The sequence below is a fragment of the Protomyctophum bolini genome, assembly GCF_963924005.1.
Source record: "Protomyctophum bolini genome assembly, chromosome: 4".
Taxonomy (NCBI): domain Eukaryota; kingdom Metazoa; phylum Chordata; class Actinopteri; order Myctophiformes; family Myctophidae; genus Protomyctophum; species Protomyctophum bolini.
This window is the reverse complement of record NC_137865.1, coordinates 42,439,510-42,462,282: the sequence shown is the minus strand read 5'-3', so window position 1 is coordinate 42,462,282 and position 22,773 is coordinate 42,439,510. Positions and strand designations below refer to the sequence as shown.

At 43.4% G+C, this 22,773-nt stretch overlaps 1 protein-coding gene across 2 annotated transcripts in view; it reads right to left on the bottom strand.

Moving 5' to 3' along the window:
- The window catches only part of kitlga (kit ligand a), a 46,620-nt gene that overhangs the window by 4,605 nt on the left and 19,242 nt on the right, over positions 1-22,773 (bottom strand). For both annotated transcript variants that reach the window (XR_013963985.1, XM_080762437.1), the window contains exons 2-7: positions 6,826-6,936; positions 4,977-5,033; positions 4,525-4,677; positions 3,953-4,160; positions 2,033-2,107; positions 621-724 (exon numbers count right to left, since the gene is read on the bottom strand). Coding sequence is in view for 1 of the 2 variants with exons in the window: in XM_080762437.1 (XP_080618563.1) it covers positions 621-724; positions 2,033-2,107; positions 3,953-4,160; positions 4,525-4,677; positions 4,977-5,033; positions 6,826-6,936 (708 nt within the window). In the remaining variant the exon portion in view is untranslated. The remainder of the gene's footprint in view (positions 1-620; positions 725-2,032; positions 2,108-3,952; positions 4,161-4,524; positions 4,678-4,976; positions 5,034-6,825; positions 6,937-22,773) is intronic.

The following is a 22,773-nucleotide window of genomic DNA, read 5'->3' as shown; positions in this document are numbered from 1 at the left end:
AATGGAAAGCATCTATCTAGTAGCCGTGGCTGAAAGAGGAGACCAGAGGAGAGGTCATGTGGAAGGCTTCGGGACATTGCAGGTTAGCGGGTCGCAACCCTGCAGTACTTAGTTTAGACAGTTTAAAGGGCTGTATTTTGCATGTCTTAAGTACCAGGTCTTATTCCCTAACTTGAGTAAACTAAAGACCTGGAGGCGTGACCAATGTTCTTTGGACACTCAGAATAGCCAAATGGCATTGATCATGCCTACAGGTCTTTAGTTTACTCAAGTTAGGGAATAAGACCTGGTACTTAAGACACGCAAAATACAGCCCAATTTTTGGTTTAGACTAGTCATTTGGTTAGACCAGTCATTAGTCCTACAACTACAACCTCAAACCCTCACCCTAAACCTAACCTCCCACGGGGCAGCACACTGACCTAAACCTAACCTTAACCTAGTCTAAACCAAGTATGCACCCCACCCTGCATGATTTAGAACTGAAAAACAGCAGATTATATGAAAATATCATATCTATAAATTCACAATACATCGCCCTGCAATGTGTTGTGAGCTTGTAGATATATTCTATTGTCACTGCGCGGCACTAGCACGCAACCAAAGCCGGTTCAACTCACCTTCCACACAAGCAGGAATACAGCGGCTGCCACCGGAATGACCAGTAATAACAGAAGACTTCGCTCTACTGCCTCAGGGAGGAACCTCTTCTGTTGCTCATTCCCTGTGAGAAAATGCAAAAAATTAAATGCAACACGGTCTCTTATTTGATCTTTGTAAGAAGATCAAACAAAATACAAGATTTTAGTAGTCATTTTACGTGGCTTTGACTGACTTGAAAGGTAATATACCTATTGTAGATGTTTATGCCTATACAATTTGTGTTATTGTTATTTTTCTTCTTTACACCTAGTGCTCCGGGGACATACTGTAAAGAGTATTGGTTACATTATGTTGTCTATACTGTGACCCATGCTCTCCTCACTGCTGGTCTCACGTTATGTTGGTCATCTAGTAATTTTGGCCTACTCTACTGTTGCATTCATTGAAAAGTCTCTCTGAAAGAGGACACCATGTCTACTATCTACTGTGTTCAATAGAGAGCTATATGAAGGCAATATTGTACACTTGGTGTGGCTCAAGAATGAACATGTGCACTGAGACAGAGCTTCGTTGCTTAGTCCAGTACTGAGGCATATTCGAACGTGCAACGTTTTATATCGGAACATCTAACTCACAACGATGAAAAATACCTCAAAGGCAATCCTTAATTAATTGACAAGCAGCCTTCAGCTGTAAATTATTTTAAATACAGTTGAGGCACCACAATTTCAATAACATTAGATCTTGACATGCCAACTGAGCCTTTGGTGCTACTAATTTGCAACAAGCCTGTAATCCATCAACAATGACAACTGAACAAGCAAATGGATTCCAGCACCAATAGATCAACCATTATATCACGTCTTTTAAATGATATGGTATTTCGGAAATTATAGTTTTATGTTAAAACACATTGACCGATAGTAATTGATTAATTATTCCGCCACTGCAACATTTCTTTCAGTGAAGACTTATTTTGAAGGCCCACGGGTCCCGAGATGTGAACCAAAAGTAAACAAACGCTGTGTGGAGTGACAGACGATCGTATTTTCTTTCACCCGGAAAATAGATTTTCGCCAAAAATAGCTGATCTAGATCTAATATTTCAGCAGAATGTTAGCCCCAGAATAGGGATGCTATAGGGTTCAAGTGTTTCAAGCAGGTCGCTGTGTGACATTGACATGTTTGAGCCAAGCGAGACACGACATGAATGTCACAAGTTAACGCTCGCTAGATCTAATGGAGGGTTTTCCCGGCGGCGTGTCATTAATCAAGTGACAATAGCTTCAGGGAGATCCACTAATATGCTCGAGAATGCGGCAAAAATACTGTAGCAGGCAAAAGTTTACTGTTCAACACACCAGCTGGGCTGGTTCAACAACACTGTCCCTCTTTCAAGGGGAAGAGGCTTTCCTTTTTATAAACGTACATGATTTGCAGTCTGTTGATGCAGAATCACAGTCTGCTGCTGTACCAGAGGGCAGCGGTGATTCTGCAGAAGAGTCTGAAAAGTAAATGGACAACATAGTTTGGTTGAGTTTAAAGGAGATAAAGGACAGAAAAAGATGGCGAGTAAAAAAAAGTAGAAGAGGGTGGAGCGTTAATGGCCAACGATGAAAACGGCTCATTGTCAGGTGCTAAAAAGTCACCCTTTTCTTCCCCTCCCCAGACAAAGGCTCTGATCCGGCCGCTCAAGCAAAGAAAAGCCAAAGCGCTTCATGGGAAGATTGGAAGATTGCTCTGTAATCAACACTTTTACAATTGAGGTTTCGGTCCTTTTCTTCCTTTCAACATGGTCTACCTGGGGGACATCTTCCCTTGGTTCCGTGACTCACAAACCACAGCAAAGTTACAATGGGACGTCCGAGCACATGGGGCCATTTTAGATTTGTTTTATCTCACAACATTCTTGTTGCCTTGCTGGACAAAAAAATACAAAAAAAACTAAAGCAACTGTCACAAGAGATCTGGCCTAAAAACAGAGGCTATTCACAAAGCAGATGGCACGGTAGTAGGCAGTGGTGGACAAAGTTGAGTCAAAGCCTAGATACGCATCTCATGGTCAACGGTACTCAACTACAAGTGAAAGTTGCTCTGTCTCATTTGTTCTTCAGTTAAAGTACTGGAGTACTTAAAATCACACCTGTGTGAACTGAGCGGTGCAACTACATTAATTGTTATAGTTACGGTACTGTACTGTGCTCTGTACTGTATTGTAGTGTACTGTGCTCTGTACTGCATTGTGATTATTTTTGGAAGAAAATTACATCCAGACCCCCGGGAACTTGCCCAGGGGGGCGCTCCGCTTCCGGTGAGCCTTCCCATGTCTAAATGACTGTGTGGGGATCCCCGGGTAGTCCCCGGAACATCCAGACCCCCAGGGGCCAGGGGGGCCCTGTTCCGGTCCCCGGAACATCCAGACCCCCAGGGGCCAGGGGGGCCCTGTTCCGGCAAAACTTCCCGTGTCCGAAACGGTTGAGAAATGACAGAGTTATCGTGTTGCAGCTTTCCGTGCTGGGACGCGTACGTACACATACGTACATACCTACAGGGACACACATACTGTACAGTAGCTGCGTAATGGAGCGGAGGCACCGCTCAAAAATACTTTAGTATTCAAAAGTACAAATTAGAAGTGCATTCTCTTTGTAATATCAGTGTGTTACTTTAGTAATGCATTGATATTGCATTGACATTTTCCAAAACAAATTTCTGAAGATTTTACGAAAATAAATAAAAAAATAAAATAAATCAAATCAAAAAATAGTGAAAATAGCTTCTTTTTTTCCACTCTCATTCGCATTGAAATGCATAGGATGTGGGTGGCCGGGTTTGGCAAGAATAGTCATGTGCAAACCTGCACTCTTGCTCTTTCTTAGCACAGGATGACTGTAATTGCTACCCTCAAGCTAAATATGTAATTGCTCACATCTCTTGTAAGCAAATTTGTGCACCGGGTAAAGCATCTACTGTACAGCGATAGCCCCCCCAGCGATAGCCCCCCCCCCCCCCCCGCTATTCATGTCAGTGGAAGTTGCTCAGTGGTGTTTTGAAGCACCTGGAAGAACCGTCTACTATTGCAAATGAGTGCTCAATGTTAAAGCCCAGCTGCACGGGGTTTCCCGGTCATTAATCCACGGGTCCGCCTGCAGTTCACGCTCTAACCACTAGGGCCGAGATCTACAAGCTCATTTTTCAAAAATAGCAGACCTACAAGCTCGTAGCGCGGCACCTATCTTTGCATCTGGAGGGTCCCTGGAACATGACATATAGAAACATAGGTTTTTCGGAAAACTGTCAGGAAGACATTTTGTAGAATCGTGCAGGTCTAAATGGGTTAAACATTCACCTGGTAGATATTGTGTTGTTGTGGTTGTTTTTGTTGTAGTTGTTGATGGTGTGTATGTTGTTGTGGCGGGACACGGAGGGGGGTCACATTCATCTGAATCTTGTCTGTACTGCGCAGCTATGAGGAAGTCTTCCACAAAGTCGAAGTACCGCGCTGTCGGCCACCGCTCTATTCTGTAGTGGCATTCAAAATCGTACATTATGGGTTCCTGTGAACACAAAAACATTGGACATTTTTTTGTTTTCAAGCCTATAAGATTTATTTTGTCGTCGTCATAGATATGCAATTCATGCAAGAGGTGTCCAACTTGAGAAACGCAGACTGAGGCAGTAACAATAGGAACGTATTAGAATGCCAATCTCATAACATGAATAGATGTTTTATCAGTCACAACATAGATGCAAATCAAATCTGTCTCATCCAAAACATTCATCATGTTCGTCCATTCAGCTTGTTAAATCTTTGAGCATGCATTCTATTACATGTACTGTACGACAACACATACAGTACTGTAGGTCTACAGCACGACAGTGCAACTAGTAAAAGTCAATCCGTATTAAAAGTCAACATACCACAGACTCCAAATTGAGACGCAGCTCTTGCAACATTTGGATGAAAATGCTAATATCTTTTCTGTTGGACGAAATGTTCCCAAACTTATGCGCTAAATCTTTTAAACTTTCCTCCAAGTAGAAGACATTTAATTTGACCCAACACATTCCGGCCTGCAAGGAAAAGAGATAAAAATCAAAGTAGGAAAATTAGACTCATTTTACAGTGTAGGACACACAGTAGGATACATTTAAGCAAACTGAATTTTTGTAATCTAATTATCCATTTAATGATGTAGGTTTATATGAAAACATGAATGTTTGAGCTGTTGGTTTGTTTTCAGAAACGTATAATGAACATTTACAGTTATTTTGTACTTTATTTACTTATTTTACCATCATTTTATTGTTTTAATAATTGATTAATTCACGAATAATCAAAAACATTACATAATCTAATATAACCAACTCACCTCTTCTTTAGGAACGTAATGCACTGGAATCTTATAATCTTTAGGAATGTTTTGTCTCTGTAAAATAAAAATGAAAAGAATATACAATTAATTTAAGATTCATTGGCAAGGCATTAATTATATATATTTATAGCAAATTTCAGCAACGGTGAAGTGCAGTTACACAAAGCATTAAAGCCGCACTACGTAGTTTGGTGGTATCAGTATCCCCCGTAGCCAGACAACTATTCCACAATGTCTGAATGCTATGGAGAGTCTGGAACTACACCTGACGTGCCGAAATCCAAGCAAGGAAGCCGGCATTTCCGTTCACGAACATATATTTTAAAATATCTTTACATGTTATAGCAGTAAGCTATGCTTAGATGATTATGATTGATCGAGGGTAGCTACTGGGACGTAAGCCGGGACTTGATCACCCCGGGCTGGGTCACCTGAGTGAGGGGTTATGATGTTCGAGAGACCCGAAACCCCGATGACCTTGGGATACATCACTGAGGATACTTCTCAGGTGCATCCATGCAATGTTTTGTGTTATGGTTCTTCTATTCATAGTGACTCATAGGAATAGACTATGTGACAACCAGGTATAGTCTGGTGACCACCGGAGAAACGGGTGACAGCCAGAATGTAGATGGCACCCCAGGAGCAGTATGGGTTAGCGCCCCAGCCTGTGTCCTCCGTGAGGAGGAAGCCCCAAAAACCCTCCGTGAGGCCTTTAGGAGGGCCATTATAATAATCCACCACTCCTGAATGAAGTGACCGGTGCTGGGAGTCTGGTGCAACGCACAGGTCCTGGGCCTGGTGAGAGCAGGAGTGGACCTGGTGAGACGTTGCACCAGTCGGATTGTGTGGCCTTGGTCTTAAGAAATATTAAGAAAAGCAAATAGTCCTAAAGAAACACATGCAGTGCAGCAGAGAGATGTGCAAAAACAAAAACCGTCAATATAATTCAGCTGCAAACCGAAATCAGGTTTGATTTAGGTAAACCTTTCATTTTGGGTCAGTGTGTTATGTGGAGCATAAAAATCAATCTCAGCTTTTGCTGGTTTAGTTTTTAGTTTTTCTCTGGGGACAGAAAGCAGGCCTGTCCTAGACCTAGAGACCACCAGGTAGGTCTGGATGGTTCGTAATTTATACATCAAGATTTCAGAAACGTATCATTTCTGTCATGGATTAATGTGTCATTTGATAATGAAGACGGGTGGTGTAGAAGAGTAGCGATTACAACACTGCGACAGTTATGGTTGCCAATTTATGCATCGTAACTTATTAATCTTTATGGTTATTGAATTCAGTCATGATAAAATGGCCACCATTGACCTGGTTTGAAGTGACAATGTTGAACATTTGTTCCATTCGTTAATTAGAGTGATAGAGTAGAGAGAACACTCTATCACTGAAAGATGAAAGGTTTGATCACTTCTGTATACAATACCTCAGCTAAAAACGACATGGCTAATACATAATAGAAAAAGGCTTAATTTAGTTAAAGATGGAGTGTCATAGTTTTGTACTTTTTCTGTTTTGTATGTGTCTATGACTAACATTACTCGAACAGACCCCTGTGTGTGGTTATAATTTTCCCCTTTGTGTTTTTGGTTTCTTACCAAAAGCCTTTGAGTCAAAAGGCCCAATCAAAATACACTGCTTTAGTGACACATTAAGGCCATCCCCTCCCCTAACCCCTCCTCCATTATCATACAACAGCGGTTGGCGTGGTTGGGCGGTGCAAAGTTGAAAACCAGGTATACTGGTGGGTGTGGCCACAACTTTAACACTTTCTGTAAAACATTTTGGGAAAAATGGGCGGGGGTGTAGTATTAAAGTTTGTAGTATTAAAGCTTACCAAAGGCCAGAGTCTTGAGATGTCATCTGTCACAGGGCTGACGACAAATTCACTGGAATAGCCTCCAAGCGTGATGATCAGCAGAAAATGGACACAGACGCGTATCCAAATCTGAAAAGTTAGAGGGACAGCAGATGTTCAGACAAATGCAGTACAGTCACGTATCTGGGAGTGGGAATACGCTACATGTAGCAGATGTTCAGACAAATACAGTACAGTCATGTATCTGGGAGCGGGAATACGCTACATGTACGCCGGTACATGTAGCGTATGGCAGAGGGTATAGCCTTATGGATAATAAGACCAATCATTAATTGTCTTTATGTTCGCAAACACAATGTAATAAATATAATACAATGGAATAGATTTTCAAGGTGATATTTCAAAAGACTAAAGGAGCATGTATACATACTATACTATACAAACACCTCCGAAACACAGAGAATCAAGAGCATGTGACATCACTCCTCCTGGCTACCGTTGCATTTCACAATGAGCCAGTGTGCAACCTGACATCTTTGAATGAAGCTTTTCTGGCTGTTCTAGAATCTAGACTCAAAGTGGCCGTGACTTTGCCATCTGGGCCGCCAGGCTTTAAGAATGAAAGTGAGGAGCTGACTTGAGCCAAAAGGTCATTTTCCTCACAAAATTACTTAGGCCATTAGTTTAAAAAGGTGACGATTTGGTATTCCCTTCCTTGACAAGACACATGCTTTTAAATCCAATTCATCATTAGCCTCTGGCTCATCTGCAGCAATTACAATCTGGAGTGTTAGTTTACCCACAGGATATTTAATATGAATCCCATGCCTTTGTGTCGGACTCCCGAGCACGTGCCAGAAGATCACAGCCATGTGCACTTTGGCGCAAATGTTCTGGAAACGGTAGAAAAGCTCTGATATGTCCCCCAATAGGACAATATGATAATGGTAAACTATAGGATGACTAGGTTCACTTACATATCATGAGCTTTCATTAGTTTTCATTAGTTTCACCTGACAAAAACTGACATTCTGGATGTTGCTGTGCAGACTGATACTAAAAACTGCTTTAATTGATAGTCCACTGCCAAAGGTGGCAACAGAGGCCCTGAGAATCATGAACCATAACTACAAATAGATCGCATGGATGCACCTGGGACTTATCCTCAGTGATGTATCCCAAGGTCATCGGGGGTTTCGGGTCTCTCGAAACATCATACCCCTCACTCAGGTGACCCAGCCGGGGTCAAGTCCCGACTTACGTCCCAGTAGCTACCCTCGATCAGTCCCATTAGGGCAAGACCAAGGCCACACAATCCGTTGCTCCGGGACTACTCTACCCAGCACCAGGCACTTCATTCAGGAGTGGTGGATTATAATGGCCCTCCTAAAGGCCTCACCAAGGGTTTTTGGGCTTCCTCCTCACGGAGGATACAGGCTGGGGCGCTAACCCATACTGCTCACGGCTGTCAACCGTCTCTCTGGGCGTCACCAGACTACACCTGGTTGTCACATAGTCTATTCCTATAAGTCACTATAAATAGAATAACTATAACTAAAAAGCACAGCATTATAGGATAATAATATGCTTCTCTCCAGTAGGCAGCCATACCCCTGGGCCCTGTCTGTTGTATTCAAGTCTGAGCATGTTATGCAACTGCACCTCTCTCAGTATGGGATTAGCGGCATCATAGATCCCCACTCAAAAACAATGACAATACTGAGAGTAAACCGCCAACGTAATGAACCAAAGAAGAACAGCTCAAGAGGGGATTAAGGGGAAAGGTTCGGTGCCAGGGAGAAAAACATCGTACACAAGGCTGTCTGGAAGAAGCTGGCAACCCAGTGCAGTTGTCAGACTATATATTCAGAAGGGGTTTACTGGACAGTGGACACACAGGATTTATTTCATCAATATGTTTGTTTCTTAGTGATGCAATAAGCACAAAATCACTTTGGTACTTGGGTTACTGACACAGACAACTACACATCCCTACGCTACTTTTCGCCATAGAACAGCTTAACAGAAACAGTTGCAGGGATGACTGCCTTGCTCAAGGACATGTCAAACCCTGGTGGTCATGGGTGTCACAATCCGTGGTCCCTATAGTGGTCCTTGTTCCTAGTTTTGATGAATGTTTTCTGTTGTGTGCTTTTATTTTGTAGTATTGTTTCCTGTATGCCTTGTTACCGTTTTCCTGCCTTGTCTCACCACCTGTGATTATTAGTTTTCTCCACCTGTGTCCTGTTAGTCTCTTAGCCAATCCCGTCTTGATTTTAAGTTATGTTCACCTGTGCCCTGTTATCCCTGTGTGTATTTATACTCCAGTCTCTGTTAATGCACTGTTTGCATTTGAACTCTTCGGCCTCTCTGTTCTGCATTTGGGTCCTACCCCCCTTGGATCACCGTGACAATGGGGAAGAGTTACCTAGTTGTCTATACCCACGTTTTGAGGCTTTAACTTGGCAAGCTTCCATTCACCTCTAATGTCTCTCGTATCACTTTTCACCACACACGGGAAGAGAAGAGGACAATAATCCATCAGAAGCAGGATACTGCGTCGATCAAAGTAAAAACCCGAGGGCCTAATTCAATTCTGTGTCACTTCTCTAGCTTATGAAAACAAATCAAACCTTCAACCACTTGAACCCTACTGACTCATTAATAATAATGATTATAGGTGGAAGAAAACAGACAAACGGGGAACATAGCATGCTGGATAATACTTTTTCCAAATAGTGGTATGTTGCTGCACATTGCTGGATAATAAACAACGGTTAACCCATTCTGACCGGGAACCCGTTTTGGTGTCGGCATCATGTTATGCTTTAGCTATTGAAAAATAGCAGATCTACAAGCTCATAGCGCGCCACCGAGTGGCGCGCTACGAGCTTGTAGGTCTGCTATTTTTGAAAAGTCGAAGAACGACTGACATTTTTTTAATCTGATCTCAGGTCAGAATGGGTTAATCAAACCAGTGTGTGTCCAGTGGGAAACCTCGTATGAATCTGATCTCAGGTCAGAATGGGTTATTAAACAATCAAATCCATCGAGGGGTACTTTAATGTGCGGTTGCTGCTCACGTACAATATCCAGTTCAAAATACACAGTTGAATGCATAGGACTAAAACTTATGTAGCTTAGATTGCATTTTATGTATAGATATAGCACTCTTTATTACACACACACAGCTTGGTTGAATGCTTGATTCTGATTGGACAATCGCTGAATTGAGCGCGGTGTTAGTTCTTGATAAAGCCTGCCTCAGAGCACTCGGCTCATATCAATCCGCACTTCCGCATCAGCGCCGTAAAAGAGGTGCCGGCCCGGTGCAACTTTTAAAAGGAACTACTTTCTTGAGCGGGAATACCCGCGGACATATTCTGTATGCTAAATAAGCCTAAATAAAAACCATTTTTTAGATCCCGCTAGATCCCGCTCCCAGATACGTGACTATACTGCATTTGTCTGAACATCTGCTGTCCCTCTAACTTTTCAGATTTGGATACGCGTCTGTGTCCATTTGCTGCTGTTCATCACGCTTGGAGTCTATTCCAGTGAATTTGTCGTCAGCCCTGTGACAGATGACATCTCAAGACTCTGGCCTTTGGTAAGCTTTAATACTAAAAGCCATTTTGTGGCAACTGTCAATGTATTATTTTATGTGAGTAGCCGTGTAATAGGTGGGATAATGTCTGGCTAGCTGGTCATTGTTGGGAGATAATACACCGACCAGGGTGATTAACCAACGACGCGAAGCGGAGGTGGTTAACCCATTTTGACCTGAGATCAGATTCTAAAAATGTCTTCTACATCCTGACAGTTTTCTGAAAAAGCTACATGTTTCTATGTCAGTCTGTCTTCGACTTTTTCAAAAATAGCAGACCTACTGTACAAGCTCGTAGCGCGCCACTCGGTGGCGCACTATGAGCTTGTAGATCTGCTATTTTTCAATAGCACCAAAAGGGTTTCCCGCCCAAAATGGGTTTAATATCCCTTTTATATCCCTTACATAGTGCATGGGTTCCCAAACTAATGCTGCCATTGACTCGCGACTCCAACCTAACCCCCGGAGGTCATTTTATGCACATGATACACATGCACGCTTGGTGCGCATTTGTCCGCACATGTAATGTATTAAGCCCAGGGCTATAGAGGTTTTGTAACAATCATGGTTAAAATGTACTTATATGGATTTGATGTATTACCATGTGTTGTTCTTGCTTATAAATCGCAAATCGCTTGTAAATCGCTCTGGATTAAGAGCGCCTGCTGTATAGTATTTAGGAGACAGGATGAAAGGCAGCCTCACTCCTAACTTGGTCTGTCTCTGGGGACGGAGACAATCTGCTTCCCAGAACGTTAAATCTAACTAGTAACCTTGTTATGTGACACTTTGCTTTCCTGTTTTTTTTTTTGTTTACAACTCTAGAAAGGGGGGGGGGGGGGGGGGGTTAGTTAAGTTTCACTTAACACAAGCTCCCGAACCAATTAACTCTTGGGTAAAGGGATGACCTACAATTATGCCCTGAAATGATAAAACAATGGCCCGCATGCAGAGAGAGTAGGATGTCGCTATGTTGAAAAGAATTACGCAAAATACTTTTAACGTCATTGGAGGTTAGAGTGCCAACCCTGGCAGACATGTCTGGGCAAATGCAAGGCATCCCATGTCTCATTAGCCACATGACGTTTTTGGCCAAATTAGATAAATGAAATAAATAACTATTTGGACTGAGCAAAAAAAAAAAATCTATTTCAGTGTGTCTCCAGTTAATTTGAAACATCGTCTCGTCATCGTCTCGTCTGTCATTGGCTGGTGTTGTTTGTGCCACCGTTTCTGCACACAAACACTATGCGTGCATGTAACGTTTAACAGAATGCTAATCATGAAGAAACCATCTGTGCACGGTTTCCTTGGTTGATATTTGTACAGTAAGTAAGCCTCGGGGGATTAAAGGATGTGATGTGAAAATAATTTACACTAATACTGTACACTGTGTACACTGTAGTGTAAAGTATCCAAACACAACTACTTATCTCCAAATTAATGGCAGGTGCTCTGCAACGTTTGAGTCCACACAACGGTCTCATACTGTACTCTCATATAGAACGCTCATACCTCAAATTGGCCTGTCACAATTATTTGTGATAATGGCTATTATTTTTGCATATTCGTCAATCATTTACATGTTCCGATGTCCATACATTTTCAAACTTTTTTCCAAAGTAGCAAAATCGCAATTATTTGTGTGACAATTAATTAAAATTGTTATTCGTGACAGCCCTGACTGCCAACTGAGACTGTACTCTCATACAATATGCTCATACTGCAAACTCATACTGTGTCATGATGTGATGCAACACAAATTCATTTGCACATACCAATATCAATGGAAATAAGTTTATGGCTTTTGATAATAACATACCGGTATTTAATTTGTATTATTAATAAAGATGCCAATGTCAAAGTACTCATCATACTATTATGCTTAACCCATTTTGGTGTTGCATTATGTAATGCTTTAGCTATTGAAAAATAGCAGATCTACAAGCTCGTAGCGCGGCACTCGGTGCCGCGCTATGAGCTTGTAGGTCTGCTATTTTTGAAGAATCGTGAAAAGTGACATGAAAGTGTTTGAGAACGACTGACATAGAAAAACATAGCTTTTTCAAGAAAACAGTCAGGATTTAGACATTTGCTGAATCGTTCCCAGGTCAAAATGGGTTATATAGCAGGGGTCTATAAGTCCAAAGGCGTCCTATGGCACTGAGTGAGTTTTAACAGGGGGTCCGGGACCGCTAGGGGGTCCTCCGAGAGAGTTACTACAGGACGGACAAATGAGAGGATTTTTTTAGTCTTTCTAAAACGGTTAGTCCCAATACTTGATTCTGATTGGCTCTTGGCACTTGCATGGAGGGCCCTGCATGGCATGACCAGTGTATGGAACTCCAATCTCCCCCGACAAATCAAACTCAGCTTCTTCTACGCAACAGTGGAGTCTGTTCTCCTATACGGCAGTGAATGCTGGACCCTGAAGCCAACCCTGCAGAAGTCCCTTGACGGGTGCTACACCAGAATGCTGCGTGCAGTACTTAACATCAGCAAGACAGTACATGTTACTAACAAGACTCTGTATGAGGGAATACCACCAAGGGTGAGCCAGAAAATAGCAGCCAGGAGAATGAGACAAGCGGGACACTAACAAAGGCATCAAGAACTGCCAGCCAGCAAACTGGTGCTCTGGGAAGCAACACACGGGCATCGATCACGGGGACGTCCCACGCTAACATAATGTGGATGTACTCAAGAGCGATGCAGGAGTGCAAAGTACCAACGAACTGGCCGGATGTATGGAGAACCGGGATGACTGGAAACGACGTTGCGGAAGTGCAAACGGGCGCTCAGTGTTAAACTCCAGCTGCACAGGGTTTTCTCATCATAACTCCACGGGTCCGCCTGCAGTCCCTCCTCTTACCACTAACTAGGGCCCAACGTTGGAGAGCCACACTGAGGGCTTGAGTAAATCTCACGATAATCCACACCTTCGATCACTTTATATCATTCCCAGCTGCGTTGCATTGATCCCGCAGCTCTGTAGCTGAACTGGGGAAGGGGAGCACTTGATTGCCTTACAAACCCAGGCCGTGCGGGCGTCTAAGCACCACCCGCGCTCATATGACTGTGAACGTGTGGCTCCGGGCGGCCTTGTAAAGACATCAAGCGCCTCCTATTCCCCCGTCACAGAGACTGGCCGAGTAACAACAAGGAAGTGTGGCTCGCTCTGGTGGGCGCAAAGCGGCGCAAAGTGTAGCTACTTTTGTGAATTAGGAATAGTTTTATGAGGTTAATATTGCTATATATACTGTATATATGTTTGTAACTGTTTTAGAAAAGCAATAAGCAACTAAAGGTCTCAGGTTACCGGGTATTTTATAATGTCTGAGAGGGTCGGGTCTCTCTACGCCTCTCAGCCATTATAAAATACCCGGTAACGCTGAGACCTCGTTCACACGTACCAAACAGCAATAAAGCAAAAAAATGTTTGGTCGTTTCCTTGTTTTTTTAGGCCACCACAATGCTTTTCCAATGGGAGTCACATGGTTTGACCAAACATTTGTGTTTGATTGCTGATCGCTGGTGGTGTTCTGCCCCTCCCCCTCCATCAAACAAAAATGTTTGGTCAAACCATGTGACCCATTGGAACATTGGAAAAGCATTGTGGTGGCCAAAGAAAACAAAAAAAACGACCAAACATTTGCTTGATTGGTGTTTGATACGTGTGAATGAGGCCTGAGACCTCTTGTGTTTAATTATTGATAATAGCATCCTGATTCTGAGGAGAACTTTCCCCAAAAGTAGCAGATCTAAAAGCGCACAACGCCGGCTATAGGTAAAATCTTGAAAATACAACATGAATCCAACACTATGAATTCTATATGATACAATACATATAACTATATAGTGGGGGTCCCTGTTTCATCTGTCTCTCTCTCAGCTATAGGGTGTCCTTGGGTTGAAAAACGTTGAAGACCCCTGCTCTATACTGACAATTTACTCTCATAACGGTATGCTTAGATTGTACACAAAGGACTCCAGCCAGAAGTTTAGACATGTGTGCCTCCGCTATGCAAGCATCAACTGTGATAGGAAAATGACTTAATAAACCTCTTAAACCCCAGCGGGGTAAAGGGGGTAAATCCCCAACATCGGAGTTGGAACCGGAGACCAATTGGGGTCTCCATTGACCCGCTGAGCGCTGTTCAGAGGTGGACAGCCGCTGCCCCCGCTGGCGGGGGCAATGGGGCACAAGAGTAACTACTTTTCATGTCTGTGGAGTGTGGACGCTTCATGCTGAGCACAGAGCTGCTACATCACTTAAATATATACAAAATTAAGTGTTTCCATAATGGTATTGATATGGTGTTGAGTGCTTCTCGCTCACTCTCTCTCTCTCTCTCTCTCTCTCTCTCTCTCTCTCTCTCTCTCTCTCTCTCTCTATCTCTCTCTCTCTCTCTCTCTCTGTCCCTCATAATTCACAGTTTTCCACGTGACATAGATTGTTACACAAAACGGGGTCAACTTAGTGATATCCTCAGCAGGATGCGATGTCGGAGTGATACACGCCATATGCACTGCTGTTCTTCCATGAGACAGGTTCACTGCCCCCGGGGGCGCCCGGGGAAACCCTGAATGATTCAGAGGGCCATGACCTAGACAGGGGGCCCTGGAACGTGCCAGAGATACCAGGCTATATAAATACTTGGCATCGGTTAAGTACGCCCGATGGCAAGAAAGTTGAAGAAACCCTTGCTTTCTCAAATGCATGCCTTCATCAATTCAGAGTATTTTAGTGAACTGTGTAGCAATCTTTCTGCTCGCCGGCAGTAAAAAAAGAAAGAATCACGCCCGTGTGAAGTAAGTGGTGCAACTCCGTGTGGGGGTCCCCGGGGTTTGGGGGGGGCCGTCCTGATTCCAGCGAGCCGCCCCGCGTCCGAAACGGTTGAGAAATGACAGAGTTACGGTGTGGGGGTCCCTCTACTGTACTGTACTGTACTGTACTGGCACACCCGAAATCACCATACAGTTAATATGTGTGTGTGTGTGTGTGTGTGTGTGTGTGTGTGTGTGTGTGTGTGTGTGTGTGTGTGTTTGTGTGTGTGTTAGGTTGCACACAGGTGGTGAAAAACCACCTGTGCGCACCCAGCCAGCCACCCACCCAGCCACACACAAAGTCACTTAAGGAAGTGGTTGCACCACTTAAAAACCAACTTGCAAAGATTATCGTTCCCATAACCTGAAGTGACGGCTGCAAGTATTTAACCCATTTAGACCTGAGGACGATCCTACAAATGTCTTCTAAATTCTGACAGTTTTCTGAAAAACCCATGTTTCTACGTCAGTTGTTCTCAAACATTTTCATGTCAAGGACCCCCAAATATATGTAATTGGCCGCCAACCCCCATCTGAAAATATGTTGTTCCAGGGACCACCCAGAAGCAAAGATTTGATCTGAAAGAATATTCAAAGATTTGCGCCACATTTAAAAAAGAAAATCCAAAATAGCAGACCTACAATCTTTGTAGATTGTGCCCAGTGTCCATGGTAACTACTGTATGTGAGCCACTAAAAATGTCAGGTCAGATTATAACCTATACTGTACGAGCCAAGTGGCTCACAGCCTGCTGTGAGACGATCCAAATGATATAAATGAAGTGAACCCAAAAGAAATATGGTTCACTGGGTTGTCTCTGACTTACACAGTATAAACCAGTTTGACAGTTTTAGTCACAGTGCGAAATGTTGTGAGCTCTATTTTCGGAGAGTGACACCTGCACACTTGTCTTTTAGTTCTACTGAATCTCTTCTGCACTAGTTCCTCACTAACATTTTAGTCTAGTTGCCATTTGTTGTTCTGTAAATGCACCACGTCTCTGTCTGTCTGTCTGTCTGTCTGTCTGTCCGGCTGTAATGCACGTAACTCGAGTAACGTGAGTAACTGTTTGCCCCACCGATCGGACCCACGGTTGTCCAGAACCGCCACAAAAGGCCTCTGCCTGGGCTCTGGACAGGCCCCATATATGGAGCTGGCCTGTTCTGACATCACAACACTCCATATTTGGGCATGCCTGACACAGAACTCCATATATAGGAATAAAGGGACACATGGGAGACAGATACAGAAATCTCCATATAGGGGCATAAAAGGGACACAGGCAGATGGGTGGAACCAAGGCTCTGGGTGGAACGGGTGCTCTGACACGGGTTCAATGGGACACAGAACTCCATATATAGGACACAGAGAGAGAGATACAGAAATCTCCATATATTGACAACGGGCATAGCCGGGTGGGTCATGGATCTCCAACGTCCAACGTTACAAGAACTCCATATATGGGCATAAAAGGGACACATACATAATAACTGCAGGGTGAGGCATCGTTCCAAGTAGGCCAGTCAGTGCCCAACGGTCACCACTCTAGTATATCTGATCATAGTTTTAGTCATCATACTGTAGCTTAGTTCTTATTTTTCGTTTTCGTCTGTGAAAAAACTTTTTTGAGTGGTGCAACCACTCCAAGGAACAGCAATGTCCGTGTTCCCGTGTTCACCTATGTATTCACCTATGTGTTCATTAATGAGCACCAGTATAATGAGTACCAGTAGGGGCGCTGTTGTGCCAGAAACAGAGAGAGAGACAGTGCTGCACTGTTGCCTGCTAATATGAGAGAGAGAGAGAGAAAGAGAGAGAGGAGGGGGGGGGGGGGGGAGAGGGGAGTTGCACCACTCGGTTCACACGGGTGTGATTTTCATCATAGTTTTAGTCGACAAAATCAACACTAGGTACTAGAATCTTGAATGAATCTTGGGTCATGGGTCATGGGTCATGGGTCGCAGCCGTCTGGACCAGAGGAAGTCATGGGGGTGTTTGTGGTGCCACCAAACTGTCAGATGTGAAAGGAAAGCGCCTTTGCATATGTGCTCTATGGACAACACCATGTGATTACAATTTGAGGTTGATTGGATGCTGTGTTCAGTGGTTATGCTGTTCTTTGCTAAAAATAAGCCCCCCTCACACAAATTTTGGAAGCTAATTACAGGCAAACAGTACATGCCATATCAAAAAGCTGTTTAACGCTCATTTTCACATGACTCCCGAGATCATGTGTATAATTTGGTGAAGATTGATTTAAAAAAAAAAAAAATGTTTATGCGATAAACACTGACATTTGGGGTCAATCGGACAATGCATTCATGTGTTTTAGCCTGTTGTTGTGCAACGCCCGCACTGGGCCGCACACTTTAGAAGACAATTTACACGCACGCAGGCACGTGTGCAACTGTGCACGCACATGCACACGTACACACATGCAAGCAAGCACGCATGCGTGCGCACACGCACACTGCACACACACACACACACACACACACACACACAAAACCAAGAGAGACGTGACACTGATCCTATAACCCAGCGTGACAGGCTGTTAAACGACTGAGAGGCCATTAGTAGGCCTAATGATCGAGTAGTATCATTTTAGTGTTTATGGTACAACAAAGGCTCAAATGAGTACTGTGAAAATGCTTGTAGATAGCTTGTACTGTATCGGCGAGGACTCAAAAAGAAACTACTGGTAGTTGGTCAAGAAAAAGTGCACCCCTTCCTTTCTTATGTTTCAGTGGTGATAATATTCCAGGTTTCAGGGAGGCCCTAGTCTCGTGTGGCCAGACTGTTGCCTCCCACAGTTTTCAAATAATCCCGGAATACAGTCTGGAGCACGGAAGTTTTTTTGATGATCAAGCGATACATCGGATGTGAACCCTCCTCCTCTATATACGTAGCATTCAGAGATTGTGGAATAGTTGTCTGGCTATACGTGAGACTAGGGAGGCCTGCTGGCCTGTTACAGGGGCAGTCAGGGGTGACAGACCAGCAGCAAGAGATTCACTCCTATCCAAACACAATAATAATAAAGCGACAGGCAGGCTGGGGGTCATATCTCCTACTCTGTCTTTGTCCAATAACTCGTCACACTAATGTAGGACAGATGCATGATAGATGTATGACCTCAATCTCGACTACTGCTGTATAGTCGAGATTGAATTTTGACCGTGACGTCAAAAGGTCAAAGAAAAAGGTCCAGAAACGTGATTGTGTCAATTCTTGTCAAGGATCGTGTCAAACCGGACACATGATCTAAATGTCTCAATAGATGAGCAGGGAGACCAAATACAACCACCCCGGTTGTATAAGTTGTATCAACATACTCTGCCTTACAGATTGGACAAAATAACATTTATATTCTAAAAAGGTTACATAGCTTCAATACAACACATCACAATGCAACATATTACAGCTACACAATTGTATCTCACAGTAAAAAAGGATATTGGGAACATATGCACATTATTGGGTCGGTATTAGCCATCATTGTCCTGCATCAAGTTTAGCCTTAATCTTGCTTCGCTCACGTTCGTAATTTATGCTGTCACACAGCTGTGTCATGCACTGAAAATAGCCGATCTACATGCTCACGTGTCCACGATGCTTTTGTTTTACGAAGGAACGAAGTGTCGCTCCGACATCACAACGATGGTGTCAGAGGTGATGTCACCTCTGCCATCACGACATTATAAATATACGCCTAGCAGGTTTACCAGTAGAATTAAGCTTTGGAACTTTTGTTGTGACTTACTCACCTTTGACTATTGAACCCATATAGCCTGCCTCAAGAGCTCCCATTTCTATCCCTTACTACTGAACTAAGGTGGGACCTCTCGGCTGCAATTCCCAGACCATATCAGGCTCTTGATTTAGAGCCTCGGTTACACTTTTTTGAGCTTGTATGTAGATAGCCTTGTTTCATCTCGTTGTGAAATGTGTTCTGCAGCGCTAGGCCTATAGGCTTAAGCAGTGGTGCGTGTCTAAAGATCTAAAGAATGCAACTTGATTAAAAACAGAACATGCAAGTGGCAGACCTATCTGTCATATCTGCTTCCCCCGGCAATCATTAATGTTGAACCCTGATTTAAAGAAGCAGCAAGGCAGGCAGCAGAACGTTTTCGCAATGCATTCTATTTTTAAATGCTTTAGCAGTCCAAAGAGGGACACACAGCTGTTTTAGTTTAAACTAAAGCTCCATTAGAAGACAATGCTGGTGTCACATCTGCATGCAGGCCACATTCTCCTTATGACCAACTTCAAACCAAAAATAATTTCCTCACACACTGTGGGTTTGCACAGGGTTGCTTGTTATTTTGCTGGGGCATCTCAAACACTGTACAGCTCACTAGTGTGTAAATCAATTTGCATTCTTTTCAGTATTAAGGGGGGGGAGGGGGGGGGGGGGTTGAGAGGGGGAGGAGAGAGAAAGCGTGGGGAGGCTGGGAGAGAGGGAGAGAGCACCTATTTCATCCATGTAATAACCCGGCCAATGCTGGATTTGGCCGGGATGTGGGTGTTCAGGAAACTTGAACGCCCAGATCCTGTCAGCACAATTTCCCCAACAGCATCATGCATGAAAACATAACATAAGCAGAACACATGCAGAACACAAGCATACAATGTGGCACTTTCGTGCTTGTGTTCTCTATTAACTGGCTTATGGCCAGCCTAAACAGTGGATTGTGCGCCTTCTGCCTGCACTATTCATATGTTTATACATATGTGATATACACACAATATCTCATTCTGAAACGGCAATCCTATAGTATTATACCCAGTCCTGATAGTGGCGGTAACTTCACCATTATGCCGATTTTGACCAAATAGAGCGAATCTGGCGATGTCACTTTGCTACATTAAGCCCCCGATTACAGGGAATTAAACGATTACATCAATTACGTCAGTGGCCATAAGGGATTTATTGATTCATTACATCAATTACATCAATAGCCATAAGGGGGTTAAAGAATCAACCATAGTTTATATTACATTTTTTGAGCACCTTAAATTATATGACTGTATACTACATACAGTAGTCAAATCATCCGTGATAATTTAACCCTGACGGTGTACAAATTAGGATCAAAATGGATCAACTTTGACCTACGTTCAAATTTCACATACATACACAACACTCAACAATAATACCGCAACACTTAAATTATCCGTTAAATTATTTGTGTTACTGCACTTTGGCATAGCGTGATAGAAGTGTTTGTTCACCACCAAGTGTCACTGTTGCACAGCCTAACACACAGACACACACAGGCCAGGGAGGAGGGCTTGTACAGTACAGTACAGTACAGTACAGTACAGTACAGTACAGTACAGTACAGTACAGTACAGTACAGTACAGTACCTTCAGACGGGTCTGATTTCTTTTTTCAATCATAGTAGCTTGTCAAGCTCGGGGGGCGTGCCCATTTGGCGCAAACCCGGAAAAAAAGTCAGTACTTGCAAGGTCTCTTGAGCACTAGCCTGGCGTTGCGATGCTAATATATCACTGCGCTGGGCTATGTGGGCCTCGGGGCATATGCAATAGGGGCGGGTGAAGTGTGGCCGCGCGCCAGGCTACTTGAGCACTGAACTTCCAACATGCTCTCTCATTAGGGGAGGTCATTGAGTACAGTAAAAACATCAAAATGTTCAGGCTATAGTTCAGGCTAATCTATAGCATATGCGTGACCCCTAGACACTTGCCCGAAAGACCTGCTTATGTCACTGGAAATATGCCTAGGTAGGTGGCCTGTCTTTATGAAACCAGGGCTGGGATAATTGTGTCCCTGCGGTCGGTGGCAGAAAGTAGTCAAAGTACCTCACGCCTCGCTGCGCGGCATCAAAGCAACGGCCTGTCCGTATGGTGTTGCTACTCTACAGGTCACTGGGGTTTAATCTCATGAGGCGTCCTGGAGAGCTGGGACATGCATGGCTGACGTTGTGTTTAGTGTCCTGGACTGAACCCTGCTTTACTGCCTTAATGAGGGCTCTGTTGCACGGCTGCACGCACACCAGGCATTAATGGCAATCTGTCATGGTCTGTCACTTGGTAGGCCTACCACTGCAAAGATTATAATACAGTACATTACTGTTGTATTGTATGTATAAGATTTGACACTCTTAATATAGCCAACTACAGTACAAGCTAATTACTAGGAGTGTTCTTTCATTTTTGCTGTTGTCATTCTATCCAAGACAATGAAGACTACAGTTTACTTCTAGCTTGTAAGTTCAATCATTGTTAAGGACAAGTTACAACACAAATCATCATAACTCTCTTGCTCTCCTGAATGACATGTTTGTGACAGGTGCATTGGTGGTGTAGGCACGTGCACATACTGTATACATTCACACACTGATAGCCAAGGAAACCATGCAGCAACCTGTGTATCAACACAAGCAATTAGTTTGCTATTCTGAAAACATTTCACACTGATTACAAAACGTCATGGACAATAAGCCATTATCTCCTACAGATAATGGCTTATTGAAAGCCACAAGGGTGAAACTTCTCATCCTTTTCCATTCCCACTTATCGTTGTGCTCTCAGGCTGGAGCTGGCGTAGATGTGACACATAGCGCTACTGTAGTAAGCAGCTTCCCTTTATATTCTATGGATGAACTTGCGATGTGATGATAATGGGGCTTGCGGTAGCCCAACTCTATGCTCCCTCTCAGAACAACTGCCATGATGCCCTAAAAAGCAAGGCACTTAACCAACACAACTCTCCTGCAAAGCTGCCCTGTGGCCAACACAAATATTGTGGTTGTAGATTGTCTTCCAAGCTCCTAGGCAGGACGTTAACTGAACAAATAGCAGCGAGGCTGTTGCAGTCAAAAGAGCCTCCTGTGTGCTCAGCAAACCAAAATGGGATGAATACAAGACCATTCAGGAATCAGGATGCAGACAGCTGAAGCATTGTGTAGCGTGTTGAGTGTTTTGAGTGTATAATGCCGTGTCTCCTGCATGATTCAGTTTACCATCCTGCAACGTCTGTAATTCATGTTATTCAAATATTCATATATTCCAATAAACCATTGGACTGGTGCCTCTGACCAGTAAGATGACTGGTTTGTATCAGGTAACTGCACCTGAGTATACAGTGTTTGATCTATTATGACATTGACATTATTTATAAGGACTTTGGAGAACCGAACCCTAACCCATTTTCCTATGCAATACAGCTGTCATGAGTTTATAGCTTACTTGATGGGTGGCCTTCTCAAGCATTCCTAAAATGAATGTGTGCTCTCTTACATACTTTTGCACGCACCTCCCAACTGTTTTTGCATGACTTTAGGTTATGTGATGGCTATCAACATATTTGCAAATCAAATCATGGGACACTTTAGAATGGTAGTAAATACAATAATTATAAAACCAGATAGAAAAACATCTTATATAAATGAGGAAGGTGGGAAAATAAACTTGAACGTGTTTCCCACAGAAAGGGGCCAATACATTAATGTTTATTGAACGGAATGCATGACGAGAACCAACCATATCAACAAATAAAGTGAG